At 40.1% G+C, this 21,058-nt stretch overlaps 1 protein-coding gene across 3 annotated transcripts in view; it reads left to right on the plus strand.

Moving 5' to 3' along the window:
* The window catches only part of LOC149172507 (calcium-dependent lipid-binding family protein), a 473,345-nt gene that overhangs the window by 111,138 nt on the left and 341,149 nt on the right, over positions 1 to 21,058 (plus strand). For all 3 annotated transcript variants that reach the window (XM_089424336.1, XM_089424337.1, XM_089424338.1), the window contains 3 exons: positions 9,166 to 9,267; positions 9,451 to 9,651; positions 9,890 to 10,050. In XM_089424336.1, the coding sequence (XP_089280462.1) occupies positions 9,166 to 9,267; positions 9,451 to 9,651; positions 9,890 to 10,050 (464 nt within the window). The remainder of the gene's footprint in view (positions 1 to 9,165; positions 9,268 to 9,450; positions 9,652 to 9,889; positions 10,051 to 21,058) is intronic.

Raw genomic sequence — 21,058 nt, forward strand, 5'->3', positions numbered from 1 at the left:
ACCCGTGCTTCAAAATTAATAATAATAAAATTTCTTTTTCTCTTTACATCAAATACTTAAAATCATAATTACAGTAGACATTATGAAGACCAAACCTAGTTACACATTTCGACACTCCCTCTTAACTAGGGAGGTATTCATAATCCATACAAGGTAATTGTTAGAAATACTGAGAGGGGGTGAATTAATGTTTCCTCTAATTTTCCCATTTGGTTAGTTCCTTATCATTTATTAACTGAAATTCATATTAAGCATCAGTCATTTAACAAGCATTCATCAAATCATTACATCAATGACAGTACACGAACGATATCTCTCAACAAATGATTCGTTATGTATGGTTACATAGAATTTACCAAATGAATTGGATGGAAGTACAAAACTTCGCAAGAGTTTTACCAGCAAGGCTGGAAGGAAGCTAATGTTCCCCAAGGGATTAAGAGTTTTATAGATCCAATCTGAAGGGGTCTTCAGTCCCCTTGTACATCCTCAACTTCTCTACTCCACTCTTCAACTTTTGCTACCTATGTTCACTGCCACCCCTGCTTCCACTACTGTTGCTCTTTACCACTGTCCATTGCCACGTCTGTTGCCACTGATACTGAACTTTACCACTGTCCACTGCCACACCTGCTGCTATTGTTGCTGCACTTCACTGCTACACTTGATAACAGTACTCCAACTCAACACTTTGCTGCACATTGACTCAGTCATTTTGCCCCACAACCAGTGTTTTAAAAACCGGCCAGTTAGCAAGCCTACTGGGTCAAACCGATATAAAAACCCGGTTTACCTCCTCATTTCGCCTTTTTTTTGCCCTAACCGGTACTAACCGGCCGATTTAGGACGGAACCGGCCGGTTTGTGGTCAAACCGGCCGGTTTATTGCCAGGGCAACTATAACCTGCACAAAATGCATTTTTGTGAGTTTTGAAGCTGTTTTGAGGGAAATTTGGGGTTGTTTTCCTCCAAAAATAGTCCCTCCAAGAAAAACATGCCTACCCTCTCATTTTCCTAACATATCTCAACCCTAACAATGTTGGCAATTAACCCTCTCATTTTCCTGACACATCTCAACCCTAACAATGTTGGCAATTAATGGTAATGTTAAACTCTTAAAGTAAAAGTGACATGTCCTTTAATTTTCATTTTCATCCTTTTACTTAAATTTTTAACATTACCATGAAATAACTCAGGATGTTTGAGAGTGGTTTCAACCTCATTGGATTTCATATGGAGAAACTAGAATTTTGGATATCACTCAAAATTCAGCAAACTTAATGGTTTTTAGGATTTTATGGTTTGGGGGTTTGCAATGTTTCCATTTGATTCTATCATGCATGAGGGTATGAGATTGGAATTTGATCAAGAGCATGAGGCCCTTTAAGAACCTTGATCGTGGTGGCATTGATTGTTGAACTTTGTTGATGTTGGTGGTACTGATTATTGAAATTCTCTACCATGGCCTTAACAAGAATGCACCCTTCACTCAAAGGAAAACAACTGGTTAGGCATGCTAATCTTTTTCTACCACATTATAAGGTTGAGGAGATGAACCCTTCACTCAAACAAAAATCATTGGCTAGGCATGTTAAACCTTTTCAATTTCTATCATGTTATAAGGTTGAGCAATCCAAGTTTGAAGACTTTGAGCTAGATGATGTTCATGTATCTCTTGTTGATGATGTTTACGTATTTCTAGTAGCGTTGAACCAATGATGAGTTTCATGAGTGACCATGTTGATCAGTGATTTGTAGTTTTGATGTCTATTTTTGCTACTACTACTAAAGTTGTAGAGGAGTTTTAGGAGTCCTCAAACTCGAAGGCATATTATTTATGTAGCTCATGTTGATGATCTCTTGTCTAGTAGCGGTGATGAATTTGGTCATGATGAAGAGTTGATCATGTTGTTGATCACTGATATGTAGACTTGTAGTACTTCAGTGACCCCATAGCTTAGAGCATTGTTTTTGGACTCTAGAGGCCATTTAGAGCCTCATTGATTATGTGTTTTGTTGCGGATATGTATTGCACTCGATGCCATTTTGATATATTCACCTTTAATATTTTGTTTCGATTGGCTTGGAATCATGGTTTTAAATCTTAAAAATAGCTTTTTCATTAAAAATTAATTATTTAATGTATTTTTTAAAACGGTTCGTTTAGACCTGACCAGTCCCGGTTCGACCTGTTCCTGTTTGAAACCTAGTTCATTAGGTGGACCAGTCTGGTCACCGGTTCCGTTTTTTAAAACATTGGGCTTAGCCCACTGACACCACAGCTAAGTCTCCCTGCTCTTTACAAACTTTCATCGATTGGGGGAGTCATGATAGTGTAGGGATCACTTTAAGGTATATGTCAATGGATAGGTGAGAAGTGATCCTAAAAACCCTTTACTAAGGATGGAGTGAAGAATGGAACTTGCTTGCTCTTCAAGCAAGGGACTTGGTCCACCAAGGTTAAGGGGTGAGGATTGGAGGGTTGAGGGAGAAAGGATAGGCTTATAATTGAGGTTCTCAATCCCTATAATACGTAGGAAACTCGGATTCCCAAATGGTCCTTGACAAATAATCTTTATTGAGGAGTGGGACCACATGGGGCCAAGTGGACCTAGCGCAGGTTCGGGGATGGAATGCAACAACCAATGATGTTCTTGTCCTAGACAAGGTGAGGGGAAAGGACCAAACAAGAATATCTACTTCAAAAGTTTGAATTGATCCTTTTGAGGTCTAACCATGGGGATGCCTAGGCAAAAGTTGATCCTAGAGCTAGGGCTTTGGATTCCCGAAGATTCCACCATTAGAATTGCTTCAAATTTGGAGATGGAGGGGACCCACCAACGTAGTAGCCTGTAGGAGATCGAAGTTTTTCCTTTGGTCAATTCCCGAGAAATTGATGCCCTAATGGAGCTAGACTTGGGGAAAAGGGGGAAATGGTAAAAAGAGTGTTAAAATGATCACCACTTTAAGGGACCAATGTCTACTTCACTTGGGGATATGGAGTCAAGGATAGTGATGAATAAGAACTTTGTTTCTTGATCAAGGAGGCCCAAAAAGTCAACTTCATCCAATGTTGAGAGAAAGAAAAGAAAAGTGACCTTCAAGCATTTATACTTCAAAGCAAACAATGCAAGCTTATCGAGACAAATAATCTCAAGGAAATCTCATTCATATAACATTGACCCATACATTAAATTATCTAAAACATGCTCAATTCCACATTTTGATTATGCGGCAACTAGCCCTAATTTTAGCCTCATGCAACAACAATAATAATAACATCAAAATTCACTTACAACCAGTGTTTTAAAAACCGGCCGTTTCGAAACCGAAACGACCGAGTTGAACCGAGTTGAAGCCTTGAGGAGTGACCCGGTAGAAAAACCAGTCCGGGAGGCCGAGTCGACTCGGCCGAGTCAGTCATGACTTGGTCAACCCGGCCGTTTCCACATCTACTCGGCCGAGTCATTAAATTCGGCCAGTCACCCAAAGAAACAACGATTTTTCTAATTTTTTTTTAACTTTTTAACATTTAGCTGATTGTTGGGGACTCCAAGGTGGTTTCTAAATTGGTTAAGTGCTATTTGGGGTCCATTCCCCTCTCCTAGTATTGATATGATGTTCAAATTTCATGGTAATGTTAAATTCTTAAAGTAAAAGTGACATTCTCCTTAATCTTCATTTTCATCCTTTTACTTAAATTTTTAACATTACCATGAAATGACTCAGGATGTTTAAGAGTGGTTCCAACCTCATTGGATTTCATATGGAGAAAGTAGAATTTTAGATTTCATTCAAAATCCAGCAGACTTATCATTTTTTCAGGGTTTTAGGATTGGAGGATTGCAATGTTTCCATTGAATTTTGTCATGTATTAGGGTATGGAACTCGTATTTAATCAAGAGCACCAATCCCTCTGTGTACCTTGATGTTAGTGACATTGGTTGTTGAACTCCTCTGGGATTCGCTCTCAAACCCGGAGCTTCTGAAAATGTCGCTTCTGCTCCCGTTTTCGCTCTCGCTCCCCACTTCCGCTCCTGCTCCCAAGTAACACTGAGCCAGATGATGTTGGCAACTCTAGCAGTAGCCAGTACTGGTCACAGACTTTTGTTGTAGAGGCCATTTATATCATCATATCATCATCGTGTATGTATTGGACAGTGCACTAGGTGTTATTTTGATATAATGGATATATTCATGAGCCTACTTTGATCATATGTTGTCTTCTATCTATATTCTAATGCTGTGTGTTTGAAAACATCAATGAAAATCTTTAAAATTATGTGTTTTTATAAAAAATAAATATTTAATGTATTTTTTACAATGACCGAGTCATTGAAATCGCGCTGGCCGAGTCGATACCGAGTCGGAGTCGGAGTCGGAGTCGACCCTCGGCCGAGTCGGAGTCGGAGTCGGAGTTTTAAAACATTGCTTACAACGTTATAGAATATATCCAACCAACATTTCGTTCACAAGACAAAGCTCCAAAACAAGACAAATAGCCCAAATCCATATGTCAAAATTCATCCATCTCCATAAAATATCCTCCAAGGAAAAAATGCGAAATTCTCTATGACTAGAGAAATCCCAAGTCAAGTGATGATCCAAACGAATTCATCCAACATCAATATATAGCCTCCTAAGGAGTTCGAATTACCCTTTGGGCCTACATTAGCCCCTAATGATAAAATAATGTGCAAATAAAACCCCTATTGGTGACAAGCCCACCAAACTAGCTCACAAATGTAAAAATAAGCCTCACAAGGGGTCAAATAATAATATGTACATGTCATAGGGCCCTTCAAAGGCATAATAATATTTAGAAGTGCCACATTGAGGAATAAATTTCTTAAAATATGATGGACAAGGGGGTGGCCCCTTGTTTTCCAAGTAGTAGACCTGTGGTGCTCCCAGTGGGTCTGAGGTTACATAAATGACCCCATGGGTCTCCATATGAATCAGAGATGCCTGTAGATCCTCTACAAGGGCCCAAATGGTGGAATGAATGCTGCCATGACATCGTACAAGTCCTGGGACACCTGCCAAGAGTGTGGGGCTACTGTGGGGGCTTGCTGGGCATAATGTACCAAGCATATCACCATCATCCCAAAAGTGGATCGCTAGTAGTCTCTGAGAATCCATGGAGATCTGTGGAGTGTTGTTTGCTGCTGTGGAGGTCCATGGTTCTCTATGCACAACCTACATGTGCCAATGTAGAACTTTGGGGGTTAGGATCCCATATAGGGAGACCAAACCCAAATGGAAACCACCTATAATCCTTCATAATATCCAATGCATCCCCCAGGGTTCCAGTACAACTAGGGATTAAAATAATCGGGTAAATGAGCTTATAAATCATGGATAACAAAGTGGGCACTTCATAATAACATGCTCTTGCGTAATGGGCTTTGGCATGTGCTAGTGTTTCCAAGCTCCAAAGGGGGTTCGCCAAGTACCTTATTAAGTGGTTTCAGCCTTTAAAGGGGATAGTATGTCCAAGGTACATCCCTCTAATGGGGGTGGCAAGTGACAAATAAGTGGAATGGAATGGGGAATGAGAGGGGCAATCCTGGGCCACATAGTGGGGCATAGGGTTAGCTAGATAAGGGGAAGCAATCGTGGTACATGAGGTGCCCCGACCTTGATTTTTCCACCCTTCTTTATATGCTTTTTGCCTTTTATGAATTTCTTTAATTAACTGCTCGGGGCTCAAAGGACAAGAGCACGATATGTAAGATATAATAGTAATTACCCCCTTTAAGGTAGGGCGGTTCATTAGCCTCCATGGGTTGGGACATTCATGGGTTCCTGAATGATAAAGGAGGTTCATCTAGGGCCTATGGAACCAGGGTGATGGCCGTGGATCGGGGTAGAGCTCATGCATTGGCTTCTGCCCATGTGCTGATTATTTTGTCCCGGCCATCTTTTGCATTTTGTGGTACAATTTCGTATTAAATGTGGCCAATTATGCTTTTCACCTTTTCTTTTAATTGCTTCAACCCCTAGGGCATCATTCTATGCTTGACCCAAGGTGGGGGCAAGGGGATAGGGAGGCTGGCCCTATGTGGACCCAGAATGGAAATGTGGATCCAGGTGGGAGAAAAGATGAATGGGGGTATAGTGAGTGGAAAGGGAGTAATATGTGCGAATAAAGGAGCGGGACCACACACCCAAAGTCAGGGTTTCCCAAGTAGTACCACCCTAGAACCAAATGGTCAATAAAGGAGATCCCACAGGACTAAGATCCAAGGGTAACAACCAAAATAGATCAAGGGGACAAGAGCACAAACTAAGCCCACTCTTTCCGCCAAATCCCCTCATCAATCCATACCTAGAAGTATCCATGATAAGTAAACCCAATACTCAATTACCAAATGACAAGACATACCTTTAGATTCGGGAGGCCCACTTTCAAACATACGATAAATACAGGTGGGTGAGGGACCACATGGCTGGCTCAGGTGGCAAAGATATGGTACACTGAGCTAGTAGGAGGCATATAGGGGTTGCCGACTGAGGCTCATCATGGAGAAAGATTTCTCCTGGGGATATCGCCCATAAAGTGTTGGGTAACATAGACCTCTCTGAATCTTTGGGTGTCCCGCATACATCCATGTTCCAAAAGACAAGTGAAAGAATTTGGACTCTGCAAGTATAAAAGGTATCTTTGTTGGCTATAGCCTTTTGTCAAAGGCTTATAGAATCTACATCAAGGAAGGAAGACAAATTGAAGTTAGCGGGGATGTTATATTTGATGAACTCCATGCCTACAAAAGATCCAAGGATATAACAATCGAAGCCGATGAAGAAGATGTATCACTATTTGAAGAAGAAGAGCATCATGACAAGGCACCTACAAACCGAGAAGAAGAAGAAGGACCAAGTGAGCCTATTCAACCTAGAATCATTCTCGAAACAAAGAAGAGGCCAAATTGGTTAAAAGCTACACTTGAAGATGACGAAGGACATGGAGCAACTAAAGGATCTTTTAGCGAAAGCAAGAGATCGAAGAGATATTCAGGGTATGCAGTGTACATGACAAAATTAATAGAAGCAGAACTGACTACTTTTGAAGAAGCTGCTCATCAAGAAGAATGGAAGAAGGCAATGTAGTAAGAATATCAATCTATCATAAAGAATGGGGTTTGAGACATCGTTACTAGACCAAGAGACAAATCGATTGTCACCTCCAAATGGATGTCAAAACAACATTTCTAAATGGAACCATTGATGAAGAAGTATACATTGAACAATCGAAAGGCTTTGAAATAAATAGCAGGGATACACATGTTCACAGACTCAAGAAAGCTCTATATTGCTTGAAGCAAGCTCCTAAGGCTTGGTATGCAAGAATGGATTCATATCTCTTAAGGATTGGGTTCGTCAAAATTTCTGCCAATGCAAACCTCTACATCAAGATAGTGAAGAATGAACCTGTCATTATACTACTATATGCGGATGATTTGTTTATTACAGTTGTGGAGCGCAAAATTTTAGAATGCAAGAAAATGCTGGCAACATAATTTGAAATGAAAGATATGGGACTCATGCATTATTACGTGGGCTTGGAAGTCTAGCAGAAACTCGGTGAGATATAATATGTAGAAATTCCCACTGTAGATCAACAAATTATGCAATAGACTAAAGCAAAATACATGATCTATTTCTACAACAAACTTTGCGGAAGCTTAATCGAATTGAGCAAGATCAATGAGAACACATATAACTGAGAATGAGAAATCAATCACACATAACACAAAAGAAATAACCCGGGGAAAGCCTCAGCCGAAAACCCCAATCTCTGTATTATTATACAAGTGGAAATCTTGTTCAAGTTACAAAAAGAATCAACTTTCAAGCTATCCTGCTCTCTCTGCAATCAAACAATACAGCTCACAGATTGAATAGACACTGTATATGTCCTCCTCAAGCCCTCCAAGCCTTCTATTTACTTCCGTAGTTTTCCTTGGGGTCCAGTGATGCCACATGTGTGAATTGGCCTCATCACACTCACAAACCTGAAGAAGTAACTGCACAATTCTCAAGGAAAGAATTCCTTCTGCATGCAAGGAATATTCACATTGGAATATTCTAGCAACTGATAGTACACTGCCCCTCCATCTGATCTCAACTGGGTCTCTGTCTAAACTGACATGCATGAGTTATTTATGAGAGAATATTCAGCATCTGAAGTGCAGCAGTTACATGCATGCGTGCATTAACTAATTGAACTCACAATTAATTCAACAAATTGTTTGAATTAATTTAACTGGACTTGACTCAGTTAACTGAGCCAACTAATTACAACTCATCCTTATCTCTTTAACTGATGGATAAATTCCTCAATTAATGGAGAAACTGTTGCATGTCCCCACATAGACTTCATGTTTGATTTTCAACAACTAATTAACTCATGGCGAATTAATTAATTATTTTACAAACAGCTGCTAAGATCAAATTCAAATTTTACTTCACTATTTTAGTTCAGGGACTAACTAAAATAGGAAGGTATCCCGAAATGCTATTCATAGCAGTACTAAATTTAGCACTTCTATATCTAGCATTTCTTGTTGCTATTTTCAACATCTTGGTCAAGGGAAGTACATAATCAAGATGTTACAAAAGTTCGGTATGATGGATTCCAAGCCTATGACCACTCCCATGATCACTAATCTCGAGAAGTTGAGAAGCTCCGACTCTAGTATCCTGATATGATATTCTTAGCAATTATTCTTTTCATACCTACACTCCTGTTTTTGGTTTGGTTTGCTGCATTTGACATATATAATTTCCATGCCATCTATTGAAATGATGTGTGATATTTTATTGGTAGTACCACCGTCATTCTTTGCACAGGTGATGTGACGATTTCGAGTACAAGATCACCTCTAAAAAGAAAGCATAGTAGGATGAAAATCAAAAGAATTTAATTCTTATTTGTATAAATTTAAGAAAAAGAAGAAGAAAATAATGTGAAATGAACATTACAAGCATTGAAAATTGAATATAATAAAAGCAATTTTGAAGGTTATACTATTTTCTTTTTTTCTGTATTTGAAAGCGTTGGAATATATCTTATAGTAGACATTTTGTTATGAACTTATTATTTTCATATTGTTTGTTGGCTTTAAATTTGCTTAGTCTCATTGTTTTGGTTCTTCTGCAGTCTCTCCAGCTTGAGCGTTTTGCAGTTTACCATGATTCTGATAGTGTCCCATGGAAGTTGGATAAGGGATTGGAAGAATTGACTGCTGATGAATGGAGCAAGGTTTTTTTAATCTTTCACAATTACATCTCGATATATTCTACTTTCTCACTGCTTGCCTTTTTTATTAAGTTTCTTTTTTTACCCTCTGGCAAATCAGAAAAGTATTTGACTTAATTAGAAATTGTTTTATACCATGGGTACGGATACTTAGCAAGTTGGCTTGTTTGCTATCTGAAAAGATAGATTTTTGAAGCTGGCATTCAAGAAACAGAAAATGAGAGAAATTCAGTAACAAAATGGGCTCTAGGGCGCCAGTATTTGCTATATCCTATTAATGGAACTCTCAAGTATTATCGTTTTGGAAAGCAAGATAAGAGGGACGCAAGTGTTCCTTCTCAGAAAATGTCCCTCACTCTAAACGATGTGTCAGTGACAGTGTCAGAGGTAATGGTTCTTATTTTGATGTCTTTTGGCTTCTCCCCTATGTATTTGCAGGTAACTTAGTATCATAAGCAGAGTTTATGTCTGCAATCTTTCTGAGGATTGCTTTTGTCATTGATTTATATCAGAGTTGATGAATGTATCCACTTGACCACATCTGAAGTTCTGTGGACATACAACACCCTCCTGGTTGATTTTCTGTGCTTGTTTTCTTGTCCCTTATTAGTATGCTTGTATGCAGGCTCAATATTGTGATGGAATGAAACTATTGGAAATAGTTTCAAGATATCGAACCCGCATTGAGGTGTCACACTTCCGGCCATTGGTTTCACTGTCTAAAGACACTCGAGTTTGGTGGCATTATGCCTGTCAGGCAAGCCTGCATTTACAGAACAAGACATGGTAAGAATTTTAGTAATTTGATTTTCCTCTGTTTGTTTCAATGTAATCTCAAATAAATATATTTATCTGTGAAAAATGTAAAATGCTACCTTTTCCAAATGCAGTGAAGCTAAGTTCAGTGTAATCTATAGCATGAAGTAGCAAATCAACTTAAGTCTTTACCTCACTCAAACAGAAATTAACAATTAGATGCTATCTATTTATGGTGTTCGAACTTTGAAAACTGTGCATCAGATTGGCTTTCACAATGTGGTCAGGTCAAAAGGTAGATTATATAAGATAATTTTATTAATGTTTACGTCTGACCTAAAGCATATAAAACACATTAAAAATACAACATATACTTTCTGTAATTTTGATAGGGACTGATTAAAGTAAAATGGATACAACTCTACACCCATATTAAGTGGGTATTAGTCTCGATGGTCATACACAGTGTGACAGTATAGGTAGGAAATAACAAGATTGTTGCAAGATGTGACTGTTGCTTAATCCCATGATGGTGACTGGTTAAAGTTTGATTATATAAATCGAAAAAATCGAAAAAATGTCCGTCGACAAAAATATATGTTATTGAAAAGAAACATATATTCATGTACATCCATATGAATGCAATTCATTACACATAAATAATGCAGAGTTCTCATATATGTAGCAAGTAAGGGTGTATATAACCAAAATAACATCGAGTTCAATCCATCTTTGAACCAAAAATACATCAACAAAGAGGCTCTAGATGCCTTTTAGTGTCTAGAAAAATTCATGCTACAAAAATACCTATATATCATCAAACTGGTTGCATATATTTGGGATTCTCATCATCAATATCTCCCTCAAACCACTAAAATATATGGAAAAAGCTTAACCTGTCAAATCAAGATTTTCTTTGAGTGATGGGTACATTTTTTAATTTTTACTAGGGTCATGACAAAGGAGTTCAACAATCAGTGCTAGCAACATTCAGATGCATAGAGGGCTTGGTGCTCTTGATTAAATGCTAGTTTGTATGCAAAAGTTATGCCTCTGGGCATTGACATTTCGATTTCACAACCATGGTTGGAGAGGATGCCACATCAGCCCCATTACTCATACAAAAGGGGCTAGCCATGTGTGGAAAAAGAAGACTCTAGAATGGTCAAATTTGTAACTCAAGTTGAGTTGGAGCCAAACTTAACCCTTGACTATCGAGCTATGTTAAAATCGAGCCACTAGGAGAACTGGGTGTTCCATTCTATGATATTGTATCTTGTTCCATAGTAGGGTAGAGCAACATGGAGTTGGAGTTGGATTACAAAACAAAGGGGGGTTAGTGTTTTGTAGTAGCCTAATAGGGCACAAGTCCTTCTCCTTTGTACTTGCATTATTTCCATACTAGAGAAAAGAGGGCAGAGCAACCTTAGCTTCCAACTAGTTTTTCCTAGATATTGTTTTTTGGTTTATTGTGAATGACGTGTGATTGTATTTTTGTTCTCTATTTTCCTTATTTTATCCGTTTATGCATAAGCAAAAAATCGATGTTTAACAAAACTGGAATTGAAAGGAATTTCATTGTATAGATTTTAATTTATTTTATTAGATCCATTGTGATGAACTCTCCAGTGGAATATCCATGTCAATTTACAAATCACCTTGTGTGCAACTAGTCACCTCTTACCACCCAAATAGGAGATGAATGCAATCATCCAAGAGGATATCTATAGGTTGTTCATTAGGTTAATGGATAAGTGGAGTAGCATAGTGGAGCACACCTTCCATGCTAAGAGGGAGTGTTAGTTTTTTATGGATATGGTAGCATCAGAGAGGTTTTCTAGTCTCTAAGGTCAAAGAGGCTAAGGAACACAAGATCTCCAAAGCCTAGGAAAGGTTTTGAGAGAAAACACTTAGAAACCTCTCAATTAAATTAATTGATTAGTAATTAGAATGTTCTTAAGTCTAATTAAGGAAAATTGTTTAATTAATGGGTATTAATTGAGGAAATCGATTTTTGCTCTAGAGACTTCCGGAAAAATGACTTGATAGAGTCTAAGATGATCTGAGCCATCGATCATGATTAGATCTTGGTTGTTGATTCTCCAATGAGAAATTATAAGAGCAAGTCGAAGGGTTGGAGAGACACAATTTACAGTTTGTGAGCAAGGCAGATCGAATTCCCGTTTCATAATACTCATTAAGGGCGCAGTTTGAGTTAGGGAAAGAATATCAGAGAGAGGAAGCAATAGAGATTTGGGAGTAGAGATTCAGAGGAATTTTTCCTCAATTTTCCAGTGTCGGAAGGCAGGAAAAGAGGAGGCTGAATTGTCTGCAGACGCTGATTTGTGGAGTGCTAGTTAGCCAGTGCAGTGGTGAGAGTTGCTAGAAGAGGTTTAACTCAATTGTCGGAAGTCAGATTAGTGTCCAGAAGGCAGAGCTAGTTCATTCCAGAGGCAGAGGGAGGTAGGACATCTCAGTTGGAGGCAGATCTAGGGCTGTGCGAGTCACTCAGAGGCTGCAATGCAAATTTTAGGAAGCAATGCAAGTTGCCAGTGTGGGGTGCGAGCAGGCCAGGAGTGGCCAAGTTGATTTGCAGAGGAGATCTTGGATATCCAAATTATTTTGCCAGTGTATTTCCGAAGGTTTGCTAGTTGGGCAACCAGTTGTAATAATTTTCTCAAATTGCTACATAACAAAATAAACCCTCATTTGCTGCGTTGGTTTTCCCTTCGGGGTTTTTATGGGGACTATTGTCCAAAAACAACGGTGTCATTATTTTGTGTGTGCGCATCTATTTCTCAGTTCCTATTTTTTATTTCTGAAGTCTTGCTGTGACTGAAAAAGATGAGGCATCAAAAAATGCATCAAGGGCCAAATTTCCATGAGATCATTCTGAAGTGGTGTTCCCGTTAAAAGGATTCGCCTCTTTGAGTTGAAGTTCAAAAGTGTCAGCCACCTTTGAGACTTCCAATTTTTAATCAGGTGAGACTCATCTAAAATAAGGTATTTCCATTTCTTCCGACTAAAATCTTCAACTAAACGTGCAACAACTGTTTTTTCTAACTTCACTGGTTTTTTCTCCTTTAGTTGTTTTCTGTAACTCATTTGTTTTTGGTGGAGAAATTTCCACCTTCACAACTGCATCCCCATCTTTTTCTTTTGCAATTGAAGAATCATATTCTAAGTATGTTCCAATTATTTCAGCACCATCTTCCAGTTTCTCAACATGGATCGCATTTGACATATTTTTCCCTGGCTTAGAGGTTCCCTCTGCTTCTTCTGGTTCATCAACATTTTCTTCATCCGAGCATTCCATGTGCTTATATCTAGCAAGTAGCTCTTCAATTGGCAACTCGCTCTCTGCCTTCAAAAACTCAATCTCTCTGGTTGTATCATTACCCTCTGCTCTAGCAAGCTCCTCTTCTTCCACAAAGTAACTTCATCATCCTCTTCTTCCCCTGTGACAACCGCATTTATGTACTCCCCATCATCCTCTTCTTCCCATGTGATAGCCGCATTTATGTACTCCCCATCATCCATTTCATTGCCAGAGTCGGAAGATGCAGCCATTTCCTCTCTAGCTGTCCTTTGTTCAAGAGACAGTCTTCCATCACTCAACTCCCTTGAGCTAGTGGATCAACTTCTTGCTCACCGTCAGTGCCATGGACAAATGCTGTATAAAGTCCTTTCCTCCACAAGCAACTAATATGCGTTGCCCTGGTTTAACGAATTCCGCCACTGAGTTCTCTATCATCTCCGATTCAAATTCCTCATTGTTATGATATTGTTCATCTTCTTGTATCTCAAGATAGTCCTCATCCACATCATCTTCATTTGGATCATCATCTTGATCTTCATAATCTTCATCCATATAGGGATCAACTTCATCTGGATCCTCATCTTGATCTATATCGGCTTCATCGAAATCTTCAACATTAGAATCATCTAGTGCTTCATCTTCTTCACCATCTTGATTGATATCATTTTCAGATTTATCATTATCTATTACATCTTCATTTTCATTATCATCATTTTGATCAAAGTCTTCTTCTTTTGCTTCACCTTGTTTTGTTCCACCATCGCTATCATCTTTCTTATTATTGATTTCCTTTAGATATGTTGTGACTTTCTTCTTTTGCTTCACCTTGTTTCGTTCCACCATCGCTATCATCTTTCTTATTATTGATTTCCTTTAGATATGTTGTAACTTCTGCATATGATTTTTCCCATTACTAAAGTTTTATTTGAATTTTACTAAATTGCTTAATGACTTATCTAATCACAGTTCTTGGAAAATAAATAATACATACTTGAAATCCATTGGATGATTGGGCATGTACTAAGGTCCCAACTCATAGGTCAACTCATAGTGTTCCTACACAATCATGTTCAATAGATTTGCAAGTTTTCACAATTGAAATCTGTTAAAATTGGCAACTAGGGCCAAACTCCATGTGGGTCATCTCATTAATGGAAGCTGATATTTCTCTTGGATCCCTCTCATCGAGAGGTGTAGGATTGATCTAAAGATCATTCGATTCCGATAAGTATTCATGGAGATATGAATTTATTTGTGCTATGGGACAATTCGTCAAGGTCGGCCAGCAACCAAATAAACCCCACTTGTGGTCAATGTTTTAGTATAAATAGAGGTGGCCTTCAAGTCATTTCAACACACTTGGGATTTCTTCCTCTCTACTTGTCTTTGGCTTTTAGTCGGAGGAGATATCCTAATGGATAACGCTGCCTTAATCTAGAGGGCAGGAGCCGGAACTGTCAGGAAAAGCTGGAAAAGCTGGAACTGCCACGAAAAGCCGGAACTGCAAGGAATAGCCGAAATTGTTGGAATTGCCGGAACAGTTGGGAAAGCTGATGTAGAGGGCAAAAGCGGGAACTTCTGGGAACTGCTGGAACTGTCGGGAAAAGCCGGAACTGCCGAGAATAACCAGAATTGCTGGAATTGCCGGAATCGCCGGGAAAAGATGGAAACTGTCGGGAAAAGCCGGAACTGCGTGGAAAAGCCGGAAAAGTCGAAACTGTCGGGAAAAGCCGAAACTTCTGGGAATAGCTGGAATTGCTGGAACTGTCGGGAAAAGCCAGAACTACCGGGAACTACTAGAACTGCCGGATATGCTGGGAAAAGTCGAAACTGCCGGATCTGCTGGGAAAAGTCGGAACTGTCGGGAATAGCCGGAATTGCCAGGAATAGCTAGAATTGCCGGAACAGCCAGAACAGTGGGGAAAAGCTGACACAGAGTGCAGAAGCTGGAATTGCCGGGAACAGCCGGAACTGCCGGGAAAAGCCGGAACTTTTGGAACTGCTGGGAATAGCCGGATCTGTCGGAACTGTCGGGAATAGCTGGAATTACCGGAACTGCTGGAACTGTTGAGAACAGCCGAAATTGTCGAAATTGCCGAAACAGCTTGAGCATCTGTCTCTGAAGGAGAGCAGCATGCAAGGACAACTAACTAACATTGGTACAGTTGCATGGTACTTAGCAGCAAATACACCAAGCATGCAATGTAACAGCTAGCATGCAAGGAACAGCTAGCATGCAACAACAAGCATGCTAGGGACAACAAGCAAGCTAGGGACAACAAACAAGCAAGATACATCCAACACATAGGTCACTATGGAAACATGGTGCAACAATGGCACATAATGCAATACAATGATGGGTACAGTCATGATTAATGAAGCATTATGAGATGCAGCATAGTGATGGTGGGTGCAACATGGTGCAGCACGTTGAGGTGCAACGTGATGAAGAAATGTAGCACAACGATAGGTGAAGGAGTCACCTTGGAGAATCAATTGAAGCAACATGTCTTCAACTGATCTCATGTATCATCTTCTTAGAGATGATCTATGCTCTTATCTAGATAAGTCAAAGTGTTGACTTCTGTTGTAAATGTACTATCGCTCTCTCTTTGCTGAACTATTGAAGGACATATAAGAAGAATTGATCAAGGGTTTCTCCACATTGGGGTTTGTCCCTGGCTAGCGCCACATCTTGTGTCCTCTTGTCTTGGCTTATCTTCTGCGATTTATGTTTATGTTCTATTTGCAGTTTACTTTAATGCTAATGTGATTGCTAATCTGGAAAAGATATTGAGCTAACTATGAAAATTGAAATAAATTGCTCTAAGCATAGAACATACCTAAAATTAACGTGGTATTAGAGCTGAGGTGAAGACAATGCCCAAGCAAGAGTGAAAGAGCAATCACCGAAGACAGTTGGGAAAGGAAAATAAAAAGGATCAATGGATTCCTCATCCCTCTTCAATTCAACAAGGGTGAAGTCGAAGCAGAGAATATTATCAGAATGGCGCAATGGAAGTTTCTGATGGCCTACTTAAAGATCACTTCATTGGGAAGTCTGGATCTAAGGGTGGAAGGAAAGGCGGATGCCTTGGTTGCAATAAGTTTGGCCATTATGCGAAGGAGTGTCCGAATGTTAGAGACACATCTCTTGATGAAGATAACAATCATTCCAGGGACATCTTCAATGATCAAAGGAATGACAGGTAATGCAGGTCATCAAGGAAATGGCTGACTCTTCAAAAAAAAGCAAGGAACCCCAGACACTTCATCGGATAGTAGGGTGCACTCTCTAATTTGGTAGAGATGGAAACACTCGTGGGATTATACTTGGAGCCGATGCCACCTATCTCGGAAAGGGTGTAGGGAATGTTACCCCTCAATTGAATGAGGGTAACTCGATTCATTTACATAATCTCTTTTATGTACTTGATCGCAAGAAGAACCTGGTGTCCATCTTGGAAATGGAAGTCAAAGGTTTCAGGGTGGCATTCATTGATGGAAAGGTACGTGTTTAAAAATAGAATTTTCAAAGATGCTTTTTCTCATGGGTGCAGGGTTGGCAATTTGTATCAAGTTGCAGGATGGTCCATTGGGGATCATGTCAATTGACATATCGCATCTATAACACCGGAGGTCTACCTATGGGGCCCTACCCGATGTGAGTCAGATGGTGATAGGGATGTCGGAATTCAAGAAGAGGATGAAGGTACATGTCTGAGATGTACCAAAGGAAAATCTTATAAGGGGACCATTCCACTCATGCAGTAGGTGCACAGGTTTGGAACAACCCAAGGAGTTTGAGGTTCACGATCGGGAATCTCATGTATACAGGTGGAAGAAATCCCTCTATGGCTTGAAGCAAAACACCCCGGGCGTAATATGAGAGGATTGATAGCTGTCTGATGAAGCTAGGATTCACTAGGAGTGAAACCAATCCAAACCATTATCGAAAGGTTGTGGATGATAGACCTCTCTTATCGGCACCTTATGAGGACGACCTATTTTTGACAAGTGCAAACCATCTCATTTGCAGAAGTAAGAGGGAGTTGGATTTCGGATGATCTGAAAATCACTCGTGAGTGATCTCAGTTAAATAATTAATGAATGAAGGTATTACAGACTCGTGTGCTGGTGTGTGTCTATGTTATCTTAGGCAACAGATTGATCAGATTGCAAAATACACAGACACTGGAAAAATGGAAAACAATAAGAGAACACAGTAAGCAAATACAAGAACACAACACGTTAATAAGGAGTTCACCCTATTCTCCAGGGCTACGTCTCCCGTCCAGCCTTCAATGGTGCCTTCTTTTATTGTGTCTTTAAAGCAGAGTTTTTACAGTGAGGAGCTCAATTTGAGTCTCCTGAAACAGATAATGCTTGGTAGGGTGGTTCTTGGATTTCCCAAGCCACTAGAGTGCACACTCTTTCCTTACCAAATCTTGACCTCTCTGGTACTCAGTTCCCGACAGATATCCTCACAGGGATCGCTTGAACCTCTCAAGCCTTCTGTCTGCTTGATGCTGCCTTACGCTGCAGGTCAGCTCGGCTCTCTGTTTTTCTGCCTCTTGCTTCACTGTCTCTTTCGTCTTTTCTTCACTGTTCCCTTCTCTGGTTCTTCCTTGTTCTGTTCTCTATCTGTTCATGGCTTAAAGCCAATTTGTCCTTGATTGTTCGCTTCCTCTTCCACCCCTTCGGATCGCCTGCTGCTATTCGCTTGGAGTTCCCTGCCTCTACGTCATCGCCAACGTCTCACAGGGAAGTGGCCACTTGTCTTCTCACGAACTGCGCCAGCTCTTCCTCAACGGTTCGGTATTTCGGTTACATTGTGAAATGATTCATCTGCCAACTCAGCGGTCAAATCGGACTTCAGACTTTTATATGCTGCGGCTTAATTCCCCTGTCAAATCCGGTTTCTCATTAGGCGCAATCTTCGCCGTCAGATCTGGAGCCCCCAGATCCTATGGTGTGCACTCTCATCGCACGGTTGACTTGCTCGACAGTTAGCCCGTGATGAGAGGCGGTTTTCTCTCTCATCCATCGGACACCCGTCGTGCAATGTATGGAATCGTTCGTCCTCCTGCCAAAACTCCTTACCGCCCAACATGCCTCCGATATTTTGCTGGTTTTGGAGCGCGGGACCCGCCTTTCGCCTTAGCGCTTTCCCTACGGTTTCCCAGCTTCCCATGCGACCGAGCGCTCGTGGCTTTTCCTTCTTGAGGGGTTTAGCGCTAAGCACTAATCGCGCATCAGAAACGGCCTCTGTTTTCCGATTCGGGCTTCCTAACTGCCAGTTTGCCTCCTGCGTGGTCTCCATGGGCCTCGCGCTGACCGAGGTCCTCGTCGTTCCTTACTGGCTACAAACTGCCACTGTTCAGAGGTCTTCCCGATAGGTCTTTGTTCATAAATTTTGAAGTCTGTCTTGATTTGATACAGTCATAGCACTTTGCTAATTTTCATGGATCCAATTCGGATCACGACCTTCCCACTGAAAAAGCTTTTGGACCACCAAAAGTTGGTTTTCAAGCATCGACTAAGTGAGGGTACAATTGTCTCACTTGTCCAATCTCTATCCACTTTGCACTGCTCGGCTTTGAACCCTTGATCCCAATTCTGAGGTACTCAACATCTCCTCCGCGCGTCATCCTCACCTTCTTGTCCAGAATTGTGTTTTCCTACAATTCATTAAGATATTCAGGTAGCAAGTCATCAATAGAAGGCAACTGACTCTGCTCTTGGGGATCCTCAATTAGTGAAGGTGCAAAAAATATCAAGCAATATGACTGAGTAGATGTGCATGTAAGCTGGTAGATCAAGGCGAAAGGCATTCTCACCAATCTTCTCAAGTATCTTGAAGGGTCCATACCTGACAGGCTTTAGCTTTTTACCTCCACCTTGCATTCTGTCCTTGTTGATATACAACCAAACTTGGTCACCAACTTGGAAACTATGCTCCATCCGATGCTTGTCATGCCTTGCCTTGTATTTGGCTTGGCTTTTTTCCAGCTGTTCCTGTAGTGCCTGGTGGATCTCTTGGATTTGTTCAATGAACCTAGTTGCCTTGTCCACATCACTGTGTCCCTCAACTGTGGTGTCTTTACGAAAGACAAAATCCAAAGGTGACCTTGGGGTGAAACCAAAACAGGTCTCAAAAGGAGATCTCTGTGTAGAAGAATGTTTTGCTCTATTGTAAGCATGTTGCACATAACATAAATGTTCATCCTAAAGCTTAGGATGCTTGCTGCAATATCCCCTGAGCAATTGGATCACTGTCCTGTTGACTACTTCTGTCTGGCCATCAGTTTGTGGATGAAAAGTTGTGCTTTTCTTCAGTTTGGTGTCCATCAGTGCCCACAGACTTGACCAAAACTTCCCCACAAATCGGGTGTCTCGATCAGATACAATGGAAGTGGGTAATCCAAAATGAACCCATACATGTTGAAAGAACAGTTTCGCAGTTTGTTTAGCTGTACTGTGCTTATTACAAGGTATCAAAATACACATTTTGCTGAACCTATCCACAACAACATATAGATAATCATGACCTTTCCTAGATTTAGGCAGTCCTCCAACAAAATCCATGGAAACACTTTCCCAAGGGTGAGAAGGAACTGGTAATGGAGTGTACAAGCCTAGTTTTCTATTGCTGGGCTTGCTTTTGGCACATATAGTACACCCTCTTACATATCTAGAAACTGTCTCGTTCATTTTTGGCCAATAACAAAATCTTTGCAGTTGTGCAACTGTTTTACTTACCCCAAAGTGACCTGATATTAGAGAAGTGTGTGCTTCTCGAATTATCTTTACTCTTTCAGTTTGTGGAATGCATAACTTCCCACAATGGTATAAGAGTCGGTCCTTTACATGATAATCCAATTCTTCTACTCGTTTGCCTTGACTTAAAGTTGCATATACATCTTTAAAGTCTATATCTTGATAATATTGTTCAATGTAGCTCTCATGTAACACATAATTATGCTTAAGTATAGTAGATGCATTTGTAATGGGTCTAGATAACATATCTGCAACTTTATTGTGTATGCCCTTTTTATATCTGATGACTAAATGAAATCGTTGTAGAAAACCCATCCATCTATAGTGTCTTGATTGCTGCAACTTAGTTTGGGAGTGTAGATATTGAAGTGGTTGATGATCAGTTTGTATTATTGTCTCTTTGCCCATTAAGTGATGTTTCCACTTTTTCACACTCTGTACTAATGCATACAATTCTTTATCATATGTAGGATAGTTAACTACTGCAGAATTAAATGTCTTAGAATGATAACATATGTGTTTACCGTGCTGTGTCAACACTGCTCCCATGGCATAGTCACTGCCATCTGTTTGGATCTCAAATGGTCTTTGAAGATCAGACAGTGCTAGTACAGGTACTGTACTAATCTTTTCTTTCAAGGTGTCGAAGGCTTTCTGCTGTTTGCCTCCCCACTGAAACACCTTGTTCAATCCTGTTAAAGCATGTAAGGGAGCTGCAATTAAGGAAAAGTTAGAAATGAACTTTCTTCAATATTGTGCTGCTCCTAAGAAGCTCCTAACTTCTGTAGCAGATTTGGGTTTTGGCCAGTTTACAATGACTGCCACCTTAGAGGGATCTATCTTCAATTCACCACCCCCTACTATATGACCCAAATAATTCAGAGATGTTTTGCCAAATTCACATTTTGAGAGTTTAACATAAAGTTTTTCTCTTTTCAA

The sequence above is a fragment of the Pinus tabuliformis genome, chromosome 4_2 (assembly GCF_031772625.1).
Source record: "Pinus tabuliformis cultivar Carrire ecotype Pingquan chromosome 4_2, CPIR1, whole genome shotgun sequence".
Lineage (NCBI taxonomy): Eukaryota > Viridiplantae > Streptophyta > Pinopsida > Pinales > Pinaceae > Pinus > Pinus tabuliformis.